The sequence below is a fragment of the Mastigoproctus giganteus genome, chromosome 5 (genome assembly GCF_048544385.1).
Source record: "Mastigoproctus giganteus isolate SK-2022 chromosome 5, ASM4854438v1, whole genome shotgun sequence".
In the NCBI taxonomy this organism is placed as follows: domain Eukaryota; kingdom Metazoa; phylum Arthropoda; class Arachnida; order Uropygi; family Thelyphonidae; genus Mastigoproctus; species Mastigoproctus giganteus.
Genome location: NC_143579.1, coordinates 107,254,559 through 107,276,440, shown reverse-complemented (window position 1 = coordinate 107,276,440; position 21,882 = coordinate 107,254,559). Strand labels below are relative to the sequence as shown.

Here is a 21,882-nt window from a genome sequence, read left to right as displayed (position 1 = left end):
TATAGAAAATTTAGAAGGAGGGATAGATTGTAGTTAATAAGTAGGCCCTGGAAGAAGGCACATCCGCCTGAGGACCTGTATAAAATTTATATATATGGGATATAAATTTTAGGGGGAGAGAGATGCAATGTAAGGACCCAGCCTTACAATAATTTAATAAAGTTTGTTAAATATTGGAAGAATTAATTGTGGCGTATATAGTTAGTTTCAGACAAGTATCATTTGTTAAGAAACACTGAAATTCGAAGGTTATTCCAGACACACCCAGTTAGTTAAATCTCGGTTGTATGGAAAAATTCCTTAAGCGAGTCAGTAAAAGCAATCATAATGGACCGAAACAAATCCCACTTAAGACAGGAGCACATACTCTATAGAAAGGGCACTGAGTGCGGAAGTGGCCCTATTATAGATTTCACGGTTCGACCTCTAGCAGGTGTGGGCGACTAGAAATGGATATGGGGGTGAGGTCACAAAGAAAGCCTGAAACTCTTAGCTGACCGGAACTTACGTTTAATTTCGAGAAATTACCAGTATTTTCCAGATTATCGGAAGTTCGGTCACACTAGGAAAAAGAAAGCACGCCCACGGAAATGAAGGGAGACGAATAGGAGCACGAATGAAAGGATGTGGAAGTCAACGATTGGCCAGTAAGAAAGCGGTGGGAAATTTGAGAGAAAGGAGAGAAGGGAAGAAAAAATTGATACTGATTATTCGGAGAGGAGTTTTTGTGGTGGAAGCAGTCCTGGAGAGATGGAAGCTGTAGTGGGAGAATTGATTATAAGAATTTATTTTGTGAAAGTCTAGAGTCGGAAGTATCGTTCCCTTGAAGAAGTTAATGCAGTCTATGGAGGAAGAATGGTGAAACGCCCTAGAAGCAAATTTCTCGTTTGAGCAGTTGAGTGACTAGTCGACCCGAAAGGTATCCCAGTCCTCGGACGCAACGCAGATGGAAGAAGAAAGGAGATAAGATCCGGTATTATCTTCAGCCGTGCCGTACCCGGTAGAGAAACCCAGGATAGATTACTGTGTTCCCCGGATGAGCAACCTTTCGCTTTCCAGTCCTCACCCCGAACAGATAGGAAGAGAGACCGAGCAGGGAGGAATACCAGACCATTGCGTAAGTGTTAGAATAAGTACTGAGAATATAATTTGTAAAAAAAAGGGGAACTAATTTAATAATGAAAAGGACTCTAGGAGGACGCTATAAGTTTAAGAGAGAATGTCAAAGTACTAAATATATATACATATATATTTGAACGAGTGTAATACTTAAGGAGTGATAATTTAATTTAGTATAGAGATCAGAGTAATGCAATTTAAGAGTAAGTTAATCTGTAGTAGGAAGTAAAAATTTTGTCCTTGAATTATTGTGAATGTTAAATTGCTGTGAGTATGACTTATTTGGGGTAGAAAATGATTAAACTGGTAAACAATTAAATGAGCATCTAGCCCTAATTGTGAAATAGTGGATTAATTGAACGGAAAGGTAACTAAGTAAATTGGTTGGATATTGTTGACTGGTGACATGTTTGCAAGGAAGGATTCTTGAATGAATATATATGTATTTCCTAATAAGTTGGGAAACGAGCACTTATGAAATTATATTTTGTCTGTTCATTGGCTGATGGTGGTTTATTGACTTACATGGACTGTTAAGGAGCAAAGAGACAGATTGTGCGTTGTGAGGGGTAATAAATGCCCGGACCTACTGAAATCTTTGTAGAGCAACATGAAGAGACACAGTGATATATATATATATATATATGTAGATGTATATAAGTATTAGGATTTAGTAGTTCTTTTGATAACAAGGTTGACTGTAAATTACAAGATATATACACATTTAAAAATTAGTAAAATAACAAGTGTCAAACTAAATACTGTATTCTGTTAAAGGTTATTGTAATTTTCTTATATATAATATGACAATAAAAAACAAATTTGTATATTCTACATTCTTGTGTGTGTGTCTGTCACTTCTAAACTCAGCCAGTCCAGTGGAAGAATACCTTAATATATTAGGGGTCCCCGTGAGTCTGGGAATTTTCTGAAATCAATCAAGTCAGGTGTTAAAGTGGGAGGGGTTAAAATAAGGGGATATAAAAAAATATAACATAATATAATATAATTGTAGGCCTCCTTTCAGAATAGGATTTTCAGAAAAAATAAAAAATAGCTTTTTACCCACCCCCACACTTGCGTTCCTTTAAATCAGGAGTGACCAACCTGCGGCCATCTAGGCAAACCTAAGTGTTATGCATCCCCACCCCCAAGTATAAAGCTAGCCTGTCGCAAAATATAATTTTACACTGTTTTGAAAATATCCTTTCTTAGTAATATTCAATTTTTCTGTATTGCTTTCTTACGATGTATTAATTATATTCCCCAGTATTTGACGATATTATAACCCAGTGGTTTTCAACCGGGGTGCCGCGGCACCTTAGGATGCCACAACAACATTCCAGGGGTGTCACTTAATTTGAGTTTAAGTTACTTAAACTTATTATTATTTTTTAATTTATGTTTATTTCATTATAAAAAGGTGTACAGTATCTTTTTTTTTAAATTTTGTGGTCATCTATAATTGATGTTTACTTAGTACCTCTATATAAAGAATAAAATTATATACTGTGTATATATATATATATATATATATATATATATACACGTCATGTATTATGAAATGTAATTTTTAGAATTATATTATTATAATGAATATCATATAACATATATATTTTTTAATATTATGTGTGTGTGTATATATATATATATATATATATATATATATATACACACACACACATATTTTTTAATATTATGTGTGTGTATGTATATATATATATATATATATATATATATATATATATATATACACACACACACAGAATCAGATCTAACAAGCAGAAAATTGAATAGGGGTGCCGCCAAATAAAATAAATTACTTAGGGGTGCCGTTATTAAAAAAAAAAAGGTTGAAAACCATTGTTATAACCATATAATAAGAATGTTATTAGTGTCATATAATAATTATTCCATTTTCGTATGTAATTATTAAATGAAAAACAAATAAAATGTAAATATAAACATTAATAGCAAAACTCGATTCTCTTTTGAAAAATGAGTAATTAGTGGTAAGGAATTGTTTTTGCGAACCACGACTTTCAGTATTTTATCTGTTTTGGCCCTTGCCAAAAGAGGTTGGATTGTCTCTAATTTTAAAATAGAGCTGTGCACAACGCTCCTGCCCCTAAGCAGGAGCGATTTTATGCGTTTTAGCAGTACAAGTGATAGTGGACCCAGACGAGCACATTAGGCTGACACACGAGCGCCAACACTTTTTTCGGCCCTCTCTGTACAGGTTCTGCACCACCACAGATGAACAAGGTGAAGATGGGCAAATGCCTAGGAGCCACCATCACACACACACGCCCCTAAGTAAGTTCAATCACAGTTGTAACACTATTGTATTACTATGCGAAACTTACATGTATGTATCTTCTTCTATTAATGCTCAAGTGAAAACCAAAGATCAAATAAAGAAAGCGTCATGTGTTAATTAATATAAATTTTGCTTTGTTATTTCTTGACTCTTGAATTCAAATAGACCTTGAATTTACTGTTCAGCGATCTTTTATCTGACTTATTTCCCTTCACTTTGTCTACTGATTTTCCGTGAATATAACTTCCTTAATTGTTAGTTGTCCTTTCACCCGTATGTGCGCCACTGGCTGCGATTGTTCGGGTTATGATTGGCAGCCATTGCTGCACGTTGTTCTACGAGTACCTTTTGTTACTAACAAATATGCAGTAAAGAATATAATAATAATCGGTTGTGTGCAAACATGTCTTCGTCACGATTCCCAGCCACAGAGGACCTTTCTACAAAGTGTATGGGGGAGGGAGGACTTCTGTCAATTTTTTTTTGACCGAATTATTATGTACGATGACTGTGATCAGTTGACACAGCAATCAATCGTAAACTGTCTGCGGTTTAAATCATTTCGTTATCGTTCTATATTTTGTGACACTTCAAGTCAGAAGACATTCATTTAAGCTTGTGAAATCGTGATGATTTTAAAGTTAAAATGAATATTTGAGATACTTCCATAGGTTATTGACTGAGCTATAAACTGGCAATCCGCTTAGTGATTTCATTTAATTTTAGTTACTTGAAAATAGTGCTTCCCTGTCTTACAGTAAGATAAGAAAGAGAGGGTAGGGAAATAGTAACTTTACCCACTCGGGAAACCCCTACTCCCCCATCTGGGATCGGCTAACTGCAGCTCTGATTGAAAATGCCTTTAGAAATTCCTCCAATCTATGATGGAACTTGAATCCAGACATCTCCGAACGATTGACAAGTGGCAAAACCACTTGTCAATCGTTCTGTCACAGAGGACGTTCGTTCTTGGCAACTATACTGTCATAGAGTACTTGTTGCGCGATTCTTAAATTTAACCAGATGTAATATAGGTGAGCCACTATAGAAGAAATTGCTATTTCATACGAGTATTATTACTTAATAGGCGACTATTGTATATTCTACAGTATTATAGCCTATCGGGTTATAATTTTAATCAGCACGATTCATAATGAATCGTGACATTTTGAGTGAATGTGCCGTTATGAACTGGTGTGTAATGTTTGCGTGTATTGGATTAAGTATTGACAAAAGGTAATTTCTGTCTCCAAATATTTGTTCCGTTAGTTATTTTTCAGTTCGAGCGCTGGTTTTTAGGTGTTTACATAATAGACCAAAGTCCGAACTGCATATTAATTTCAGTCTAATTGTTATCAGGTCATTCCAATAATACACGATAGTTCAAAATAGATTTTGGACAGTATTTTGTTACAAAAAACCATCTCACGTCTGTAACTACAATATATTACTTCTTACATCACCTTATTAACTAAGGTAACGCCTCCCTTTTCTCCATTTAAGACGTGTAAATCTGGTATAAATAATTGAGACCAACTCAGCGACTGCTCCAACCTCACAGAAATTAAAATATTTTATTCCAATCCTCATTCTACCCTTGTCAAGCTCAAACAAACATCGATATGCGAAGTTTTTATTCTCTCTTAAGACGAAAATTGCAATTAAAAGTGCTTGCAGGTTTATCTATTAACTTTTATTTGTACTTTCTGAAGGTGTCGAAATTCTGTTTGCCTGAAACTCTTGAAGAAGATGAGGAATTCTGTTCTACGAAATTATAAATAATAATATATTCCTTATTTTAAATAAGAATAAATATTTTTATATTTTCGTTTGATTCTCTTTAAAGGCTTGCTTGATTTTAAGCGAGGCTGTCTGAAGTTTTTATTTGTGGTAGAGTGAAGTTGATTCGCATGGCTTTGTCTACCGCTTTGAAAAAATGTTTACGAAACCAAACGTGTAGAGTGGAAAAACTGAAAGAAGGGTAGTAATGGTGTCAGTCTGGCATCGAACGAATTAGGAGTAGGGAAATTTAACAAATAAGTCGCCTGACTCCTTGTTATTCGAATAAATGGCTTATTTAATTTTGCTTCCTTCAGCGAATGCAATTTTTATTAAATTCAGTATCAAAGCAGGTTGTTTTAAGAGATTTTACACTTTGATGAAGCACCGAATTGTCTATTAAAAAACAAAAATCGACTTAACGGGGAAAAACCTGTTGGAATTTAAACACTCAGTAAGGGGATAGAGGTTCCAAATAACGCTTCATGCATAGCCTGGTGGCAGACAGGAGAAACTACGCTGAGTTAATGCACTTGTGAATAGATATATGTGACCTAGGGTACGGCGCTCTAAGTTATCCTGTCGGCATTCGTGACACGGATTGTCCATATTTTGTCTGCGTTTCACTCTCCTGAGTCATCTCTTGCAACATTTTACCCAAGTTTAGTTTCAAAATCGAGACAGACCGGATGGAGAGGGGGTGCTTAAAGAATACGAAAGGGGGCTGTAAATTAAGTGTCCTCAACTGACATCGACCTATTTGGGAAAGAATTATATTTTAAAAGTTTTATTGAAGACTTTCCCTATAACGCCCGCCGAAATATAATCCATTTCGAGAATATTCTTAAACATATTTCTGTTAGACAAAGGGGAAAAAAAAAAAAAAAATCCCAAAGAGTTAGAATTTTTAATGTTCTTTCAATTGGTTTTTGAACTGTATTATTTCTAATTATTTCAAAAAATGGTGGCTGATTCCGTAATTGTCCATCAAAGCTGAAGAAAGAATTCTGGGAAGAAATAACGAACAAAAACTCCAAGAAAGAACCGAAACCAGTATCAAGATCTTTCAGAGCAATTCAGGACATGGGGGGGGGGAGACAAAATAAGATAGAAATTACATTCAAATTCTACATTCAAAAAACTTCATTTATCCTATGATTTTCGTTGCTGGGAGCTATATATTCAGACAATAAGGGGCGGGGGGCTAATTAACATACTATGTTCGCCCTGGTGTCTCTAATAATTCATACTTACTCTCATATAAGTTTGTAAAATAAAACGTACCAATGGTATTGAACTCATATTTTTTTTATATTGATTTATATATAAGCAATTGTTTAATAAATTTTTTTTATACATTATTATTGAAATTTTAAAATTTATTATTTGCTAAATAGAAATTTATTCAGACACCTTTTTTCTTTATTTTTAAATGTAAAATGAAGTTGGAAACGAAGTAAGGGTAGTATTTGTTGATGGTTTCAGCACGATACTGGTAGTATAATAGTAGAAATAGGGGTACGATACTTGATCCCATCAGTCGCGAGAAATTAGCTTCTTGCGGTTTTCCTATTCCCAACAGTGAATTGAAATGAAAGACGTTAAACATGAGTTGGAAAACGCCTATTTGCAATGTTTGTCCATACTATCGATGCAGAAATTATCTTCAGCGGGGGGCGGGGTTGGAGAATAACTACACACCATCAGTGACTTTCTTGGCAGCGTGAGATTGATGCACCATGAGGCGAACTTAGCTTACAAAACTGATACTTCGGTAAACAGATGTAAGGTTTGACTCTTCCTGGGTTCTGCTTGAATTTCAGCTCTAAATTTACTTGTCTAAATTTACTTGAATTGATATAAAAGGTGATTACAATTGACAGTTGGCATGACACTAGTCGAGTAGTCAGAGTCCAAGCACATCTGACACAAGCACGTTAGAATCCATATGATAGCACAAAAATACGGTGATGCTCTTGTACTCTATCTTGAACTTCTCTGGTCCTATGTGGCCGCCTTAGAATTTAAACAGAAAATTTAATTTTAAAATTCTCCCATTCTGCTCTCTTCTTCCTAGCGTCTTCTTCTTCACTGGACTTTAGATATATTTTACGATCTAGTTTCGCATGAAAATAAATTATTACAATTCTCTAACTATATTAGATCTAGTCTCGCTTCAGCCAAAGAAAGGAGCAATATCTCTTCCCCCCCCCCCCCGCCTTCCAGCTCCCAGTTTCAGGTGTATAAACTTTGGAAGTTTATACACTTGAAAAAAATATTTTACAAGAATTATGCTTTTGTGAGTTGTATGATATTTTCCATTCATTTTGAAATATGGTTTCGAACCCTTTTAATGATAAGAGGAACTTATGAAGGTCCTTTTCAAGAACGTCACACTCAGACAGAACTGGGCATCCCCCCCCTTTTTTGTTTCTGCAAAGCGATCTTAGAACACTCAGTTTACAAATGAGACTGACACCTTGTGGCTTCTTTTGCCTTGGCTAAACTGAAAAGTCTTTGAACACTGTAGAAAAGGCATGGGTTCAAATGCTGTTTAGATCTAGGATGACACACGGTGTTCTAGTTAATGGGGAGGTTGCATGGAGTTCTCTCGTGTAAAGTTGTGGTTTTTCATCCCGCTAAATACTGCTAATTACAAATATGATGCTCTGACTGCCTCCATTCCTAGTGCTGCCTAGGCGCAAAATCAACCAACAAATAAAACCAACATTTTTTTTTTTTTTTCTTATCCGTTTGGCATAACCATTTTATTTTGCAAGGAACGTACTATCACCACTAGCTTCGTAAGCTATATTTTGAGATTTTTTTTATCTTTTAAAATAAGTCCCAGGTGCCAAGCGATTTTGTGATCAAAGTATCTTTGCCGGTAAATTTGCGTTCTCTCTTGAAGAAATAAAATCTCTCCTACACTTAACAATCATTTAAATAATCCTCAGTTAAGAGACCACCTTACTTGATCAGGAGGAAAAGTAACCTTTCTTTTTTCCCTTTTATTTGTATATTATTACTAACTTACTACTGCTTGGTCACAAAGGTGGCACTGCTCCGGCCTCAACGTGGTGGGGCCAGTAACCTGGAGGGAAAAGATCTCCCTTCCAGGGCGAAATGGAGCAAACAGTTACCAAAACTCAGAAAACCAGTGGGTGCATGGATGAAACCCTGACAAAGCAACAAGAGGAGCGTGGTTCCGTCGTAGCAAATCGTTAAAACACTGACGTAGACAGAATCCGAACTCCAACTTTCCTAATTATTCATTCAACTCAAGAACAACCGATTGGAAAACTCTCTCCATTCCTAGTGCGGAAATGTCTAGACAGCATAATAAATACTCCCAAGGCAGTTTAAGATGAGGAGACTTACTGGTTGAAGTTGTCACTACAACTATTTTTGTAGTTGTCTCGAGCAACTACAAAAATGAAAATTTTTGGTGTAACTTCTGTTTCCAGAGGTTACACCAAAAACCACCCGTTTTCCTGAACACGTCAAGAGGTGTCATCATTGAATTGGACCTCATCAATCTGTCAGATGAATGAAACAAGAACTACCAGATGAAAGGCGATTCTGACAAAGAAGGATGGTATACCAGTCTCTACTTGGAATATAATACTCATATTTGACATTTCCAAACCACCAACAATGATCAAAGCAGGTTACCTTAACTTCCGAGTTAAATCCTACATCCCAAGCCCATTACTCTGCAACAAGTGCCAGAAGTTTAGATACTCACAGACATTCTGCAGAGGAGCAACTGCCTAATGAGCCACATGTGGAACCACTGCACAGCCACAGCACCAAACTGTCTTAACTGTAAACAAGCACATCTGGTGTGTTTCAAGGAGTGTTCCCTTTGGAAATGTGAAAAAAAAAGGTACAAAACTGAACATAATATAACCTACCAAGAGACTAAAAAAATCCTTACCAGTTCTTAGTACTAACAAGTCAACTTATGCCCAAATAACCACAAAACACACATCAACTGCTACCCAAACGGAGATAACTATACCACCAAGCAAATCACTAACTGAATGGGCAAGGTCAGTATTATCCCCAGTACCAACACATCAAACGACAAGCAAATAAAGCAATGCTATAAATACGCCGATTACAGTATAACTAGATGCCACCCACACCAGACTACTACAGTATCTACCACTCCCGACTCAAACCAAACAGACTACAATAAACTCAGAAGATAATTTACACCAAGCTGAACAGGTTTTAGAACTGTTCACTGACAGGAAACCTTATTTCCCAAAGAAGAGGAAAGGTAAACTTGAGCGATATAAACTTTCAGTCCCTCGAAAACAAATCGAGGGCTCCACTAAACCCAAATAATGCTACCTTCTTTGAATGGAACTGTAGAAGCTACCGTAGTAATTTGACTGACATCCGAGATATCCTTTCACAATATGACCCTATTGCCTTCTGTCTACAGGAAACCAATCTAACACCAAATATAACTCTTTCCCTTCGGAATACATAATACATCGGCAAGATCGTGTTGCACACAATCCGAACAATCTTGCACATGGAGGGGTAGCGCTGATAATCAACTCTCAGATACCTTCAAAACCAATTCCACTAAAAACAAAACTTGAGGCAGTTGCTGCACGAGTCACCATTAACTTCGATTTAACCAAAGTCTCATTATACTGTACTTGCCATCTAACCAAAATATAAGCTATGCCGAATTAGTGATACAATTTCTCAAATCCTACTGCATCCTAGGAGACCTCAACAATCGCCGTCCGTTATGGAGAAACCATTACCTGGACAAGCATTGGACAAACTATTGAAAAATTACTTGATCAACACGATCTGATAACTCTCAATAATTGAGCGCACACTTAGACGCATCCTCCTGCAGGATCTACTTCAGCTATTGATGTCTCTCTATGCTCTGCAACCATATCTTCTATTTGGATGGACTATTCACAAGAATCCACTGGGCAGTGATAATTACCCTCTAATACGCCGCATTGATACAAGCGTTTCCCACCTTTCTTACCTAATTGCCAAATGGAACTTTTCCAAAGCTGAATGGGACGCATACAAACAGCTAGCAACAGTAGAAGAAAAGCAAGTCAAACAAACACTCATAAACCTGGCAGTAGAATATATATCTAACCAAATACTGCAGGCAGCAGACAAAGCGATTCCAAAACAATCGACAAAAAAATTCCACAAAATAACAGAGCATAGAACATCTCCAGGAAGTTCCCAACAACAGCAAATCTCATCCGCTTTAAACAGGCAAAGGCAAAACTTTACGCAGACTAACAAAAGGGAAGCACGGAGGTGTTTTGCTTCTGCAATTACAAGAACGATAAATACCGAAGCAATATGGATCAAAATACACTCGAACGTATGCAAAACACTCGCATACCAACTGTCCATGCTAACTATCAATGGTTATGATATTACAAAACCAGATGAGATTGCAAACGCTCTGGGTAGATCGTTCATGGAAATCTTAGCTACGACATCATACTCGCCACATTTTTCAGGCACGCAAAGCACAAGCTGAAAAACACTTAACCAATTTTGAATGAGCATCCAGTGCTGCGTACAGTCGCCCCTTCACAATGTCAGAGTTTCACCTACTCTAGCCTCCACTAAACTCAGTGCAACAGGGCCAAATGGAATACATTACATCATGATAACAAAATTTACTAAACCAGTCCTCAATACACTGTTACTCCTCTACAACAGAATATTCAAAGAGACCACTTTCCCTGACATGTTGATGTTTTGGCACATCCAAAACCAGGAAAAGATCCTACGGATCCGCAACGTTATCGACCTATTGTTCTCACTAGCTGTATGAGCAAGGTCATGGAAAAAATTATCAAACTCCGGCTATCCTGGTTTCTAGTTCGAAATGACCTCCTAAATCTAGTGCAATGTTGCTTCCGTGAATGTAGGTCCACTCTTGACCCATTGATTAAGAAGGAAATCAACGTCCGTGTCGCTTTCTACGGAAAGAACACCTTGCCATGGTCCTCTGACATTGAAAAAGCCTTTGACACTGCTTGTAGATACGGTATAATACTAAATCTATTCGATCTGGGAATACGCGGACACATACCACAGTTTATCAGAAATTTTCTATACCACCACTCATTTCAAGTTAGTGTTCACAGGCAACTATTCTCAAAGTTTTATTCAGGAAGAATGGATCCCACAAGGATCAGTACTAATGCCACCCTCTTTAATATAATAATGAATTCGACAATATATGACCTACCACAAGCAGTATCGACTAACCTGTACGCCGAAGATTTCGGTATGGCCTGCCATTCGCCTAATATGCGAATGGAAGAAAAAGAGTTGCAATGTGTCAAACCCAGGAAAAGATGCTACGAATCCGCAACATCATCGACCTGTTGCCCTCAACAGCTCTATGAGCAACTTCATGGAAAAAAATATCTAAATAAAAAAAAATACTTTAATAATAAAATAGCTAAATGGTCCCGAAACAATGGATTTTGCCTCTCATACGAAAAGATGATTGGGATACATTTGTGTAGGAAGCATAACCTACATCCACACCCGGAACTCCGACTAGAAAATCAAATCAAATCATACCAGTGGTCTCTAGTGTCCGCTTTCTTGGTGTGATATTGGACCAAAAGCTCACCTTCCTTGAACATATAAAAACTTTCCGGATAACCTTTCTTAAAAAACTAAATATCTTAAGAGTTCTATCGGTTCACATGGGGAGCCGACCATTACACATTACTACACTTGTACCAAGCATTGATAGGATCCCGTCTAGACTACGGTTCTGTAGTCTGTAGCACTTTACGTTGTGTATCCTGTACTGTGGTGTACAGGATACACCGAAGAGCACTGTGGTGTATCCTGTAAACCACAGTGCTCTTCGTCTTGCATTGGGGGTGTACTGTACACACCGATTCAGAGACTATAATTTGAAGCACATGAAACCTCCTTGTAGCTATGGAGATAAATGCTTTTATTAAACTACGCAGCAAAACTCAAAGGGCATCTAAACCACCTCACTTGGAACGGACTTTTCTCTCCTAAATGGGAAAAACCTTTACAGAGCTCATACATCTATAAACCTACCAACCGGGATACCTCTTTGCTCACTGCAGGCTGACTGGCAAATTGACTTTAGTAAGATACAGCCTACTGCTTCTCATACAATCCCACTTGGACGTATCATATACCGCAGTGCGACCTTTCATTTATGGCCTGGGGAAAACACACCTTGTCCCAACAGAACATACTGCAAATACATGTACTGAGAACCCAGCACGGCCAGTGCACACCAATCTACACAAATAGGTGTAAAACTGGCATTTCATTTGTTGGTGCAGCAGCATTATTTCTCAACATTACAATATCCAAGAAACTCCCTACTGATTAAAGCAGCTATACTGCAGAACTCAGTGCTATTCACATAGCCTTAACTTACACACTTTTAATACCATATTGCACAGTGTTATATATACAGACTCCATAGCGCTAACCAAGCTATACAACAGAATACGAAGAATGATAACCACTGACTAAGACAGATCTGGAATACTCTAAAGTTAAACCAGAAGAAACAAGTTCTCTTTTGTTGAATCCCTGGTCACGCTGGAATTTCTGGAAACGAACAGGCCGACCTGGCTGATCCTATAGACCACTGCTCATTTCAAGTTAGAGTTCACAGCCACCTATCCTCACTGACCCACCATGTTGCACAAACTGCAACACCCAACTTACAGTCCTGCATATACTCATTGATTGCCCCATTTAAGACAGTGAGCGAAAAATTCTCTTTGCTTCATTTTCAGCAACAAACACTCTGAGTATTGCTCATCTCTTATCAGATATGCCGCACGTGGACAAAATCTCGCAATCTAAACGTCATCTGCAATCCATATAACCTTAAATGTTTTTGAGATGTATCACAACCCCGAGAGTACTTTTCTGTCCTCGCAAACCGTTGAAAATAAGGTGGAATGTAGACGAAACTTTTCTTTTTTGTAAGGCAAATGTCTATGCCTATAACCGGCCCCGAATGGATAAGTAGAAACGTTAGACTAAAAATAATAAAATAAAATGTATTAAATAAAAGAAGATTTTGAATTTAAAACGTTAAGAAATTGTAACCTGTTTTTCTCAGATGGATGAAAATGAACGTTGTTTATTTATGCGTGGTTGATGGGGGCGGTGTAATCTGAGAAATATTTTCAGGTGTTGAGCGACTCGTAGCCGCCTCTTCGGTTGCGGTAACCGCTCCCCCATAACCTTTCAAACAAAAAATCGAACGAACAAACAAACAAACAAAAAAAAAAAAAAAGTGTCAGGGTTTCATTTGTAAAATGGCACTTAAAAATAAACTGGGTAAGCGGTTTTTTTTCGAAATTAGGGTTCTGACATTGACCAGAAGGAATACGATTTTCAAAGCCTTTAAAAATGTCTGCCATCTCGCAGATGCTATTAAATTTTGATCATCACTAGCAGTGGGGGAAATAGTAGAAAGATAGAAATAAAGATCTGTCTCTCTGTTAAATTTTACTACTGCACTACTTGAACTACTTTTTACGCTCTTATTCTTAAGAACTGTAATACTAATCCTGAGATTATTCCCCTGTGGGGAAAGATAACTCAGTCGATTTCAATCCTAAAACATCGTCTTTTGATTCCTCATAAATAATGTTTATATTCAATAACACAAATTTCTCCCCTCAGATTAAAGATACTTTCCAATACAAAACATATCACACCATTTATATTCCAAAAACCGACTTCCATTCCTTCCCTCGGGGAGCGGTTATTTAAAATTTCAATAACTATTAAACCAAAGTTTGAAATTTTATGGCCTTAAACCAGTAAAATGTTTCATTACTAATTTTATCAAACGCTATTTGAACCCCGAACACTCCTCATTTCCTCTTCTTGACACACACGTATGAATATTTATACGAAAAAATAATACTTAATAACCATGGAGACCAATTATTTATTTTGCCTCGAGCAGACAGATTTCTACACATTCCCGTCAGGTGGCGTTACGTACCAAGCGGTTCATTAAAAGCATTAAATTTGGTTCCATCACTTAAACTCGGTACGATGGATTCAGGATTTCCACCAAAACGGGTAAAGACACGAATTTTGGGCAATTGCTGATATAACTATAGCCCCAACCGAGGAAGAACATTCCAGGAACAGACAGTTATTATTTAGAATAAACGAAAAGAAAAAAAAAAGCCATAATGATGATTGAAATTCTCTCGGTCATTGTTAGAGTCTGAACTGATCGAAGATATGACACGTTTGTTGTTTGTTTTCTCATTAAAGCGTATTCCACGCTTGCCTCTCCTCCTTGCCGAAGAATGATTACTTTTTAACGACATTTTCAATTATTCGAGTCCTCCGAAGTACCCCCTTTTTCTTCGACTTAATACCGCGGTGGGTGTACGGAATGAATGGTGTGCTTGAATAGCTCTCCAGCATTTTCCCATGATTATCCATAACTCGCCGAGCTCACTTCCGTGTTCGCTTCTTTTATTATTCGAATGGGGGAGGGGGGAGGATTGTCGTTGTGACGTCACCGTCACGAAGACGTCACAGTTTTCTGAATGTTACAATGAAAATCCATTAGGCTTCCGTGTTTTGAACTACGCACTTTCGCCGGACTCGCAACTAATGACTTTTATTACGGAATAAATAGAACTATTGTCTTCGGAAGGGATTTAGCCCGGGCAAATGTCTCTACTCGCTCTCCCTCTCTGTCTGTCTGTCTCTCTCTCCCCGTTTATCTCCGCCGGAACTAATAGCCTTGCCGTGAGTAAGGACGTCTTCCATCATTGCATTTCTCCGTCCCTTTTGTCGCAGCTCCTTCGATTCAGTCGGATTGGTGTCATCTCACGGAACGCAGGGGACTGTATCCCCGATGGGACAGACCCAGAAGATTCCTTTCTAGCCAGACCTTCCAATGTGATGGCGTTCATGCGCAACCCGATCGCCATTACTGGAGTAAAGGTCACTGATACGCATGCTTTGTTAAATCGGGGCCGATTCTTTTGTTTTGCGGGAAATTTCGTTTTTTTTCTTTTTTTTTTTTCTTTTACAGACGGTTGAATATGAAGTACTTTGGCTACAAACTATGTACAAGTCCAGGAAATTCCACAGCAGGATTATAAAAGTTTTATTATTATTGTTTTTATACGTATCTGAAGAAGGATTTAAAACCATTTGGCGAAACGTCAGAGAAAGAAAGGATAGTTTTTTAGATGCATTTCGCGGGTCTGCTGAGTCTGGGATGTGTAGTGTAGTGTAGTGTAGTGTAGTGATTGTTACAGAGTGAAACGTTAGCCAAGGCAAGTTCCTAATTCGGTCATTGAAAGCCTTTTGTCACTCTCAAGACAGGCTAATGGTTCTGACGAAGCTGATTTCTCCTCTGCTTGTCTTTATTTGTTTCTTGTATTTCGTTATTTGCCAAAGTGACTCAAGCGTGGCTCGTAGACAGTGAAACTTTTGCTGTTTATCTTCTTCTTCTTGGCAGGTCATTTGCAGACTGTGCTTGGTCAACCGATCGTGATCAAGACATGCGTTTCGCTGTCAGATGTATTGTTTTTCCTGAGGCTCACTACCATAACTTTGTTTATGGACTTGGATATAGGCGAGTTCTAATTTTGTTATTTTTGCAACAAGGAAAACTTAAAATTAAACGAATAAAAGAAAAACTAAAGAAAGCTTTGTAAAGTTACCCCTTTCAGTAGGGGGAAATGTCGCTGTAGTTTCAAATATTGTGACATAATAGTACGATGATTTCTCTCCACAAAACTGAAAGGTAACTTTTTGTTGTTTTCAGCGCATTTATAACCTTTGCCTGTTCCTACTGAGCTAAAGATCTTTGGGGTTATATTTATTATTATCTAGAAGCCCATCTTATTATTAAGTAAATTACAAATCATAATTACATAGGTTACTAGAAGGATTTCAACAGATTCCTCAGAAGAATCAGGATTTCAACAGGAAGTGAAACTGGCTTCCTAATCACCACCTTTCTTTCTGAAAGATGGTAAATATGGCAAGGTATAAAATGTTCGACAGTTTGATTTAATATCGTAAAATCAAGATTGGAGACCAATGTCCAGTGACCCTTCAGTGTTCTGTGGACAGACGAGTCCTGGTTCAATCTCTGGAGATGTCAATTTTACAGCTGAATCATTTGGCTGGAACCAAATTAAAATGCGGCTCTTAGGAACAAATTTACTAAACTGTGATGTGGTGTGTGGCTTCAGGCAGACTTCACAATCGGTTCTTTTTTCTTTAAAAGAAAAATCTTACCAGCCAGACTGGGGACGTGTACTGTTAGTCGATATTTACTATACGTTTATCACCCATAATGTCTTGTAAAAAGTACACGTGGGGGAGGGCATTGCACGCCACTATATGTCGGGAAAGTGGTGAAAATGCCCCCCAGCAGATATTTCATTTTGTAGTTATTGGAAAGTTCGTGTAACCGGTAAAGTCCTTGACTTCAAATACGTTATTGTGAAGGAGTTTAAAAACTTACTGAATGAAATGCGTGTTTCAGCTGCAGTGGCCATCATCCACCAAATGCGTTGTCTGCTGGATAACGAAGGAGACTCATTTGAGTTCATATAGCGGAATGGCCTTGGAATACAAGGCGAAATGCAATCGTGACGTTGTAGGGCGACAACAGCGCCTCTGCGGCAAAACTTGAAACTCTCGCAGTCCCGGGCACATTGGTTACGGTGACTTTCGTATACGAAATCTCAGAAGACTTACAAGGCTTTGTATTCGAACCTGAAGTATCCGAATTTCTTTGTACCCTTGCATTTTCTTTTGGCGACCCCTCATAAATGCTGACCAACATGAATAAGTAAATTGACCAATCGTGTCTAATTGAGAACTTCATTACATTCACTGCAGATTCACCCCGACACAATCCAGTAAATCGCATCAAAAACTAAAGAAACAGACTCGAAACATCCGAAGGATTCTTCTCCGAGAACTTGATATCTATGATGAATACTTATAACCTTGACCCTTACCTGTTTTCTACAAAAACCACATTATAGTGGAAAGCAAACAAGCCTTCACAACAAACCACTTAAAAATGCCAGGTACCATTTAATACTAACCAAAAATAATGACTAAATAAGGAACTATCCATTGCGGGCTTACGATGTGTAAGTAATCTAGGCCTAATACTTCCCATGATGGTATTCTTGTCTGTAATATTCCTATAAATAAATAAATATCGACGTGTGGAGAGCTACTGGTTACGTGGTCATACTAATATCATAATTGTCACATTGTGTGCCCATTTTGTTTCATACTATTTCGTTGCAACACTCACAATTTGTTGACAAGGAAGTTTGAATTGTCTGTGTGTGTGTTTGTGTGTATATATTTTTTTTTTTCAGAGGTTAATAATAATGACAGCAGTAATGAGTAGTTTTTGTTTTTCTTTGTCTTCCTACAGCAAAAACAAAGATATCACCGAGGAATTCGTGTCACAAAGTTCGGGAAATTCCGAACGTATGACGGACATGCCCGAAGGTGAGGAAGGTTGGCGGGCCTTTTATGAGCACCCTCTTACTGCTGCAACTACCGCGATGCTGAATATCAACGGAGGAGGAGACGACCAAAACGCCGCAATGGGACTTCTTTACGAATATTACAAACTTTCCCCTTTAGACAAGGCCGATAAAGCGCTGGCAGAAAAGTATGCACAACTACCAGAAATATGGAGGTAAGTGCTCCCCTCCCCACCCATAAAACCATTCAGATAATTCCAAATGTACGTTAAGACGGTGTTTATACTCTCTCACTCTCTAAAGATGTTTTTGGCAAGGTTTTTTTTTTGACGGGGGCAGGGATGGAATCTTCAGTTCTACCTGAATGGTTGATGGTATGTGATAATAACAGGAGAAGATTTGTTTCTCTCTTTTCCCAACTTTAAATTCCCTCGAGAAAAAGAAAATAATCTAGTACTCATATGCATACCACAGTAGTGATGAAAGCAATATAATTATACAGGAAGAAAGAAGAGTGACTCCTTGGCTGTGGTCCTCTTATTTTATTATTATTATTAAATTCTTTATGGCAAGCGTCTCATTTTACTAACAAAGCTCTTTCATTTGGAAACACATCAGCATCACAATAAGAGATCTAGAATGATAAAAGTTTTTGGCAGTTTGCTAAATATGAATCTTTTGCACATTATTCGTGAAAATTCGGAAATTATCGCTAAACGTCATATAAAAAACATAAAATTGGTATTATAACTGTGCGCAAAAGAAATAACTGTTTATAAATTGGGAAATTAAATCGATAATTAATTGTAGGGTAATATTAAGGCATTGGAGACCGAGTGAAGAGTTTAAAGGTAGTTGATTAGTTCTCCACCAGAGGGCTCTACTGATAGGATGTGACAATGAGTGACAGAGATGCGCATAGTAAAGTGTATTGTAGTTTGCCTTTGTTGAGACAAAACTGATTTCATCGTAATGTTTGAGTTATTACTGGCATTAATAGGTGGCGCTGCTGTAGAGGATTTGAATAAAAGATTACCACGAGCTTAGGTTTTCACTTCGTACGTACAGTTGGCCCGAGGCTTCGTTGATCTCTCTCTTAACAACAACAAACATGGAAAATAAACTGAGAGAGCATAAATTTAACTGCGAAAGGCCTCATAAGAGCGCGCATGTTTATTGCCAGCTCTGACTGTATATCATGTGGATGGTGATTCATCACGAGTTGCAAGATGAGTGAACGCAACATCTTCGAAATCATTATAATAACAGACAGGTGACTCCGCAGGGCCTACATCCACAACTGCCCACATCCTCCAACTTCCTGAAAAGGTGTGGCCTCTCCCCGCCTGCCTCACCTTTAGTAGCGAAGGATACTCGCCGATAAGCGTATCGTTGTTACGACCTACCACCTTGAGTAAGGTCACACAAGTCATTTTGTAACATGGCCCGGAAGGAGTGCGATTTAGATACGTTGAATCAAAGCCCGAGTGCCATTAACATATGTGTGGGATCGAGGGCGTGCGGTGGGCCATTCTCGGCTCGAACACGCCCGTTGCCTTTCAGATATGGTCTACGAACGTGAATGGAGCTTTAAAAACTCCATTTATTCACGAGTGAGATTTTGTATGGAAGTTATAAGAGTTATTTGGTAACAAATCAACGTGGCATTTCGACGTAGATAAGGGCAGTCATCGATCAACACCCCCGCTAGTTCGATTCGGCAGTGGCATAGATTCTTAACCCTAGATGACCTTTCGTTAAGTGGACGATGTGTACGCAGAAATCTGACTGCTAAAGCAGCTTTTGTTAATGATGGAACAACAAAAGGTTTATTTTTATACTCCAATGCTCCTCCCCCGTTCTGTCAAAGACGGGGGGGGGGGAATTTAAGTCTTCATTGTAACTGACTGTTGTAGTCGATAAACTGAAGCTGCAATCATCGATAAAATTGACCAATTTCATAAAATTGGTTATATATATGATAATCTAAATATTATTGAGTACGATTGTTTAAAATTTAAAGAGATTCATTACTGTTTTAGGTGTTCTAATTTAATACTTTCTTGTTTACCAATATAAAGAACTTAGCAGTTAAATTATTAATTATCGTGTACTTAATTTCTTGCGCACATTTTTTTTTTATTTCTTTCCCTACCCCTCTCGCTGTAGTCTTTATTTTTTCCTCTTATTTCTTAACCTTTAAAAGTGTCATTATACTCGGAAATTTTCCGTCAGTTTTATGAGGAAGTTACGGCAATTCTATTGTACGGGACTCGCAACGACGTAAGACCGCCCTCTATCGGCGGATAAGGGAACTACACGCCGTGGTGTTTTATACGCAGAAAAAGAAAAGAAAAAGCGAAATCACTCGTTTCTCTGGGATAGTTAAAGTAGGGTAATCAGCATCGAGTCGGATGCTGTACCCTGTTGTTAAGAAGAGGAGCGGTAGGTATGTTGACCCGAACTTTGACCCTTTATGTACTTATTATTGTCGTAAATTATGAGCTCCTACAGGGAAAAGCACGTTCTTTTTGTTTGATTTCAGAACAAAAAAAGAGAGACACGCAGCTAGAACAAAAGAAAATACTCCTACAAGGTATAGTTCCGGATTGTGCTCATGTCAAAAGTTGTACGATCACATCCTTTTCACACTTGAGCCTAATATCGAACACACGGTCTGATCACCCAGGTTAAACGGGCCTGCATTAGAAATGACTTGATATCCCAATATCCACGATGTGCTTCTATGACTGTGGTACCATTTTGTGATGTCTGGGGAGTCCTGTTTTCTGTTGTAGTGGGAGTGAGAATCCAACCTCCGACTATACCACAAATACTTCCCCAAATGGAAGGGCTTTTGCGCAATGCACGCGCAATTTCATTAATAATTAATTTTATTAATTAAATAAATATAAACCCCAACAGTTTAACTATTTTTATTAACAGATTATTAACTACTGTTTTGTTTATTAATAATTAATTTAATTTTATTAAATTGATAAATATGTTTATTATGAAAGATCGGCCTATTCAACTAATGACGATTTTAATTTAGCGTTTAAATACATTCTAAATTAAATAAATAAATGCAAAATGTATGTCAAAATACTGTTTCTCGTTGCCATTTCGAAATATTATCTCCTACAATAATAATTAACTAACATATTTCTTGTTTTGAACGTTGTCATTAATGTTTAAACGCGCATTGTTAGGCATTTATGAAAATAGACTTATAAAAAGGAGTTATTTTAGTTTTAGAGAAATAAATGTTAAATAGTTTGGAAAATAATAATTTTCAACTTAAATGTGTATAATCAGTGGCGCACGCAGCAGAGTCGCGGTGAATGATGGTATAATTGTTAGCGCGCGGCAATTTCTTTCGAAAAGGTTTGCGCAAGCGCGTTAAGCTAACGAGTTACACGAGGACTCCATAAAACGGTTATTTTTCTTTCTTTATATCCGGAAATCACTATTATTAGCGTTATTTAACGTGGCAGCTGCTTTTCATTATTATAGGTATTTTCAAAATTCATTGGAAGTGGCAAAGCGCAATTGGTACACGAAAGCGAAGGCAAAAAATCTTCCGAGATGGGTTGCGATTGTCCAAATAACCTTAATTTTGCTCGCCGCTGTTAACGGTAGATTTATCCGAAGACAACGCGCAATTTCGACGTAGTTTGTAATCTGAAATCGATGTCAGTACGGATATCTCGCCTTCGGTTTGTTTATCGCGGTATTTGTGCCATTGTCGCTCGAAAAATAACAAAAAGAACGCGCTGTACTTATAGGGTTCGATTACAATTAATTGCTTCAATGACAACGCTTAAGCTGTATCGAATAAGAAAATAAGATTTCAGATATCGATAGGGCTGCAATCGGTAATTGCGAGTTTAAAATGTGGAGCAACCACACTGGCAGAAACCGCCACACCCTTTCCGAGCTAACATTTTTCGGTTATGTTTAAAATTTCTGCGTACCGAGATAGCGATTGGCTTCGATAAAGCACGCGCACCTGTTTAAAGGTCTTTTGGGTTTTTTCTTTCTTTCTTTTTTTCTCGTAAGATCGAATATCGCGGATAGTTTTCGCTCGTTGCGACTACAGCCGGTCGG

General features: G+C 37.7%; 1 protein-coding gene across 1 annotated transcript in view; it reads left to right on the top strand.

Moving 5' to 3' along the window:
* The window catches only part of LOC150085622 (uncharacterized), a 298,691-nt gene that overhangs the window by 156,388 nt on the left and 120,421 nt on the right, over positions 1–21,882 (top strand). The window contains exon 2 of the mRNA XM_090374621.1: positions 17,718–17,987. Coding sequence (XP_090230747.1) covers positions 17,718–17,987 — 270 coding nt within the window. The remainder of the gene's footprint in view (positions 1–17,717; positions 17,988–21,882) is intronic.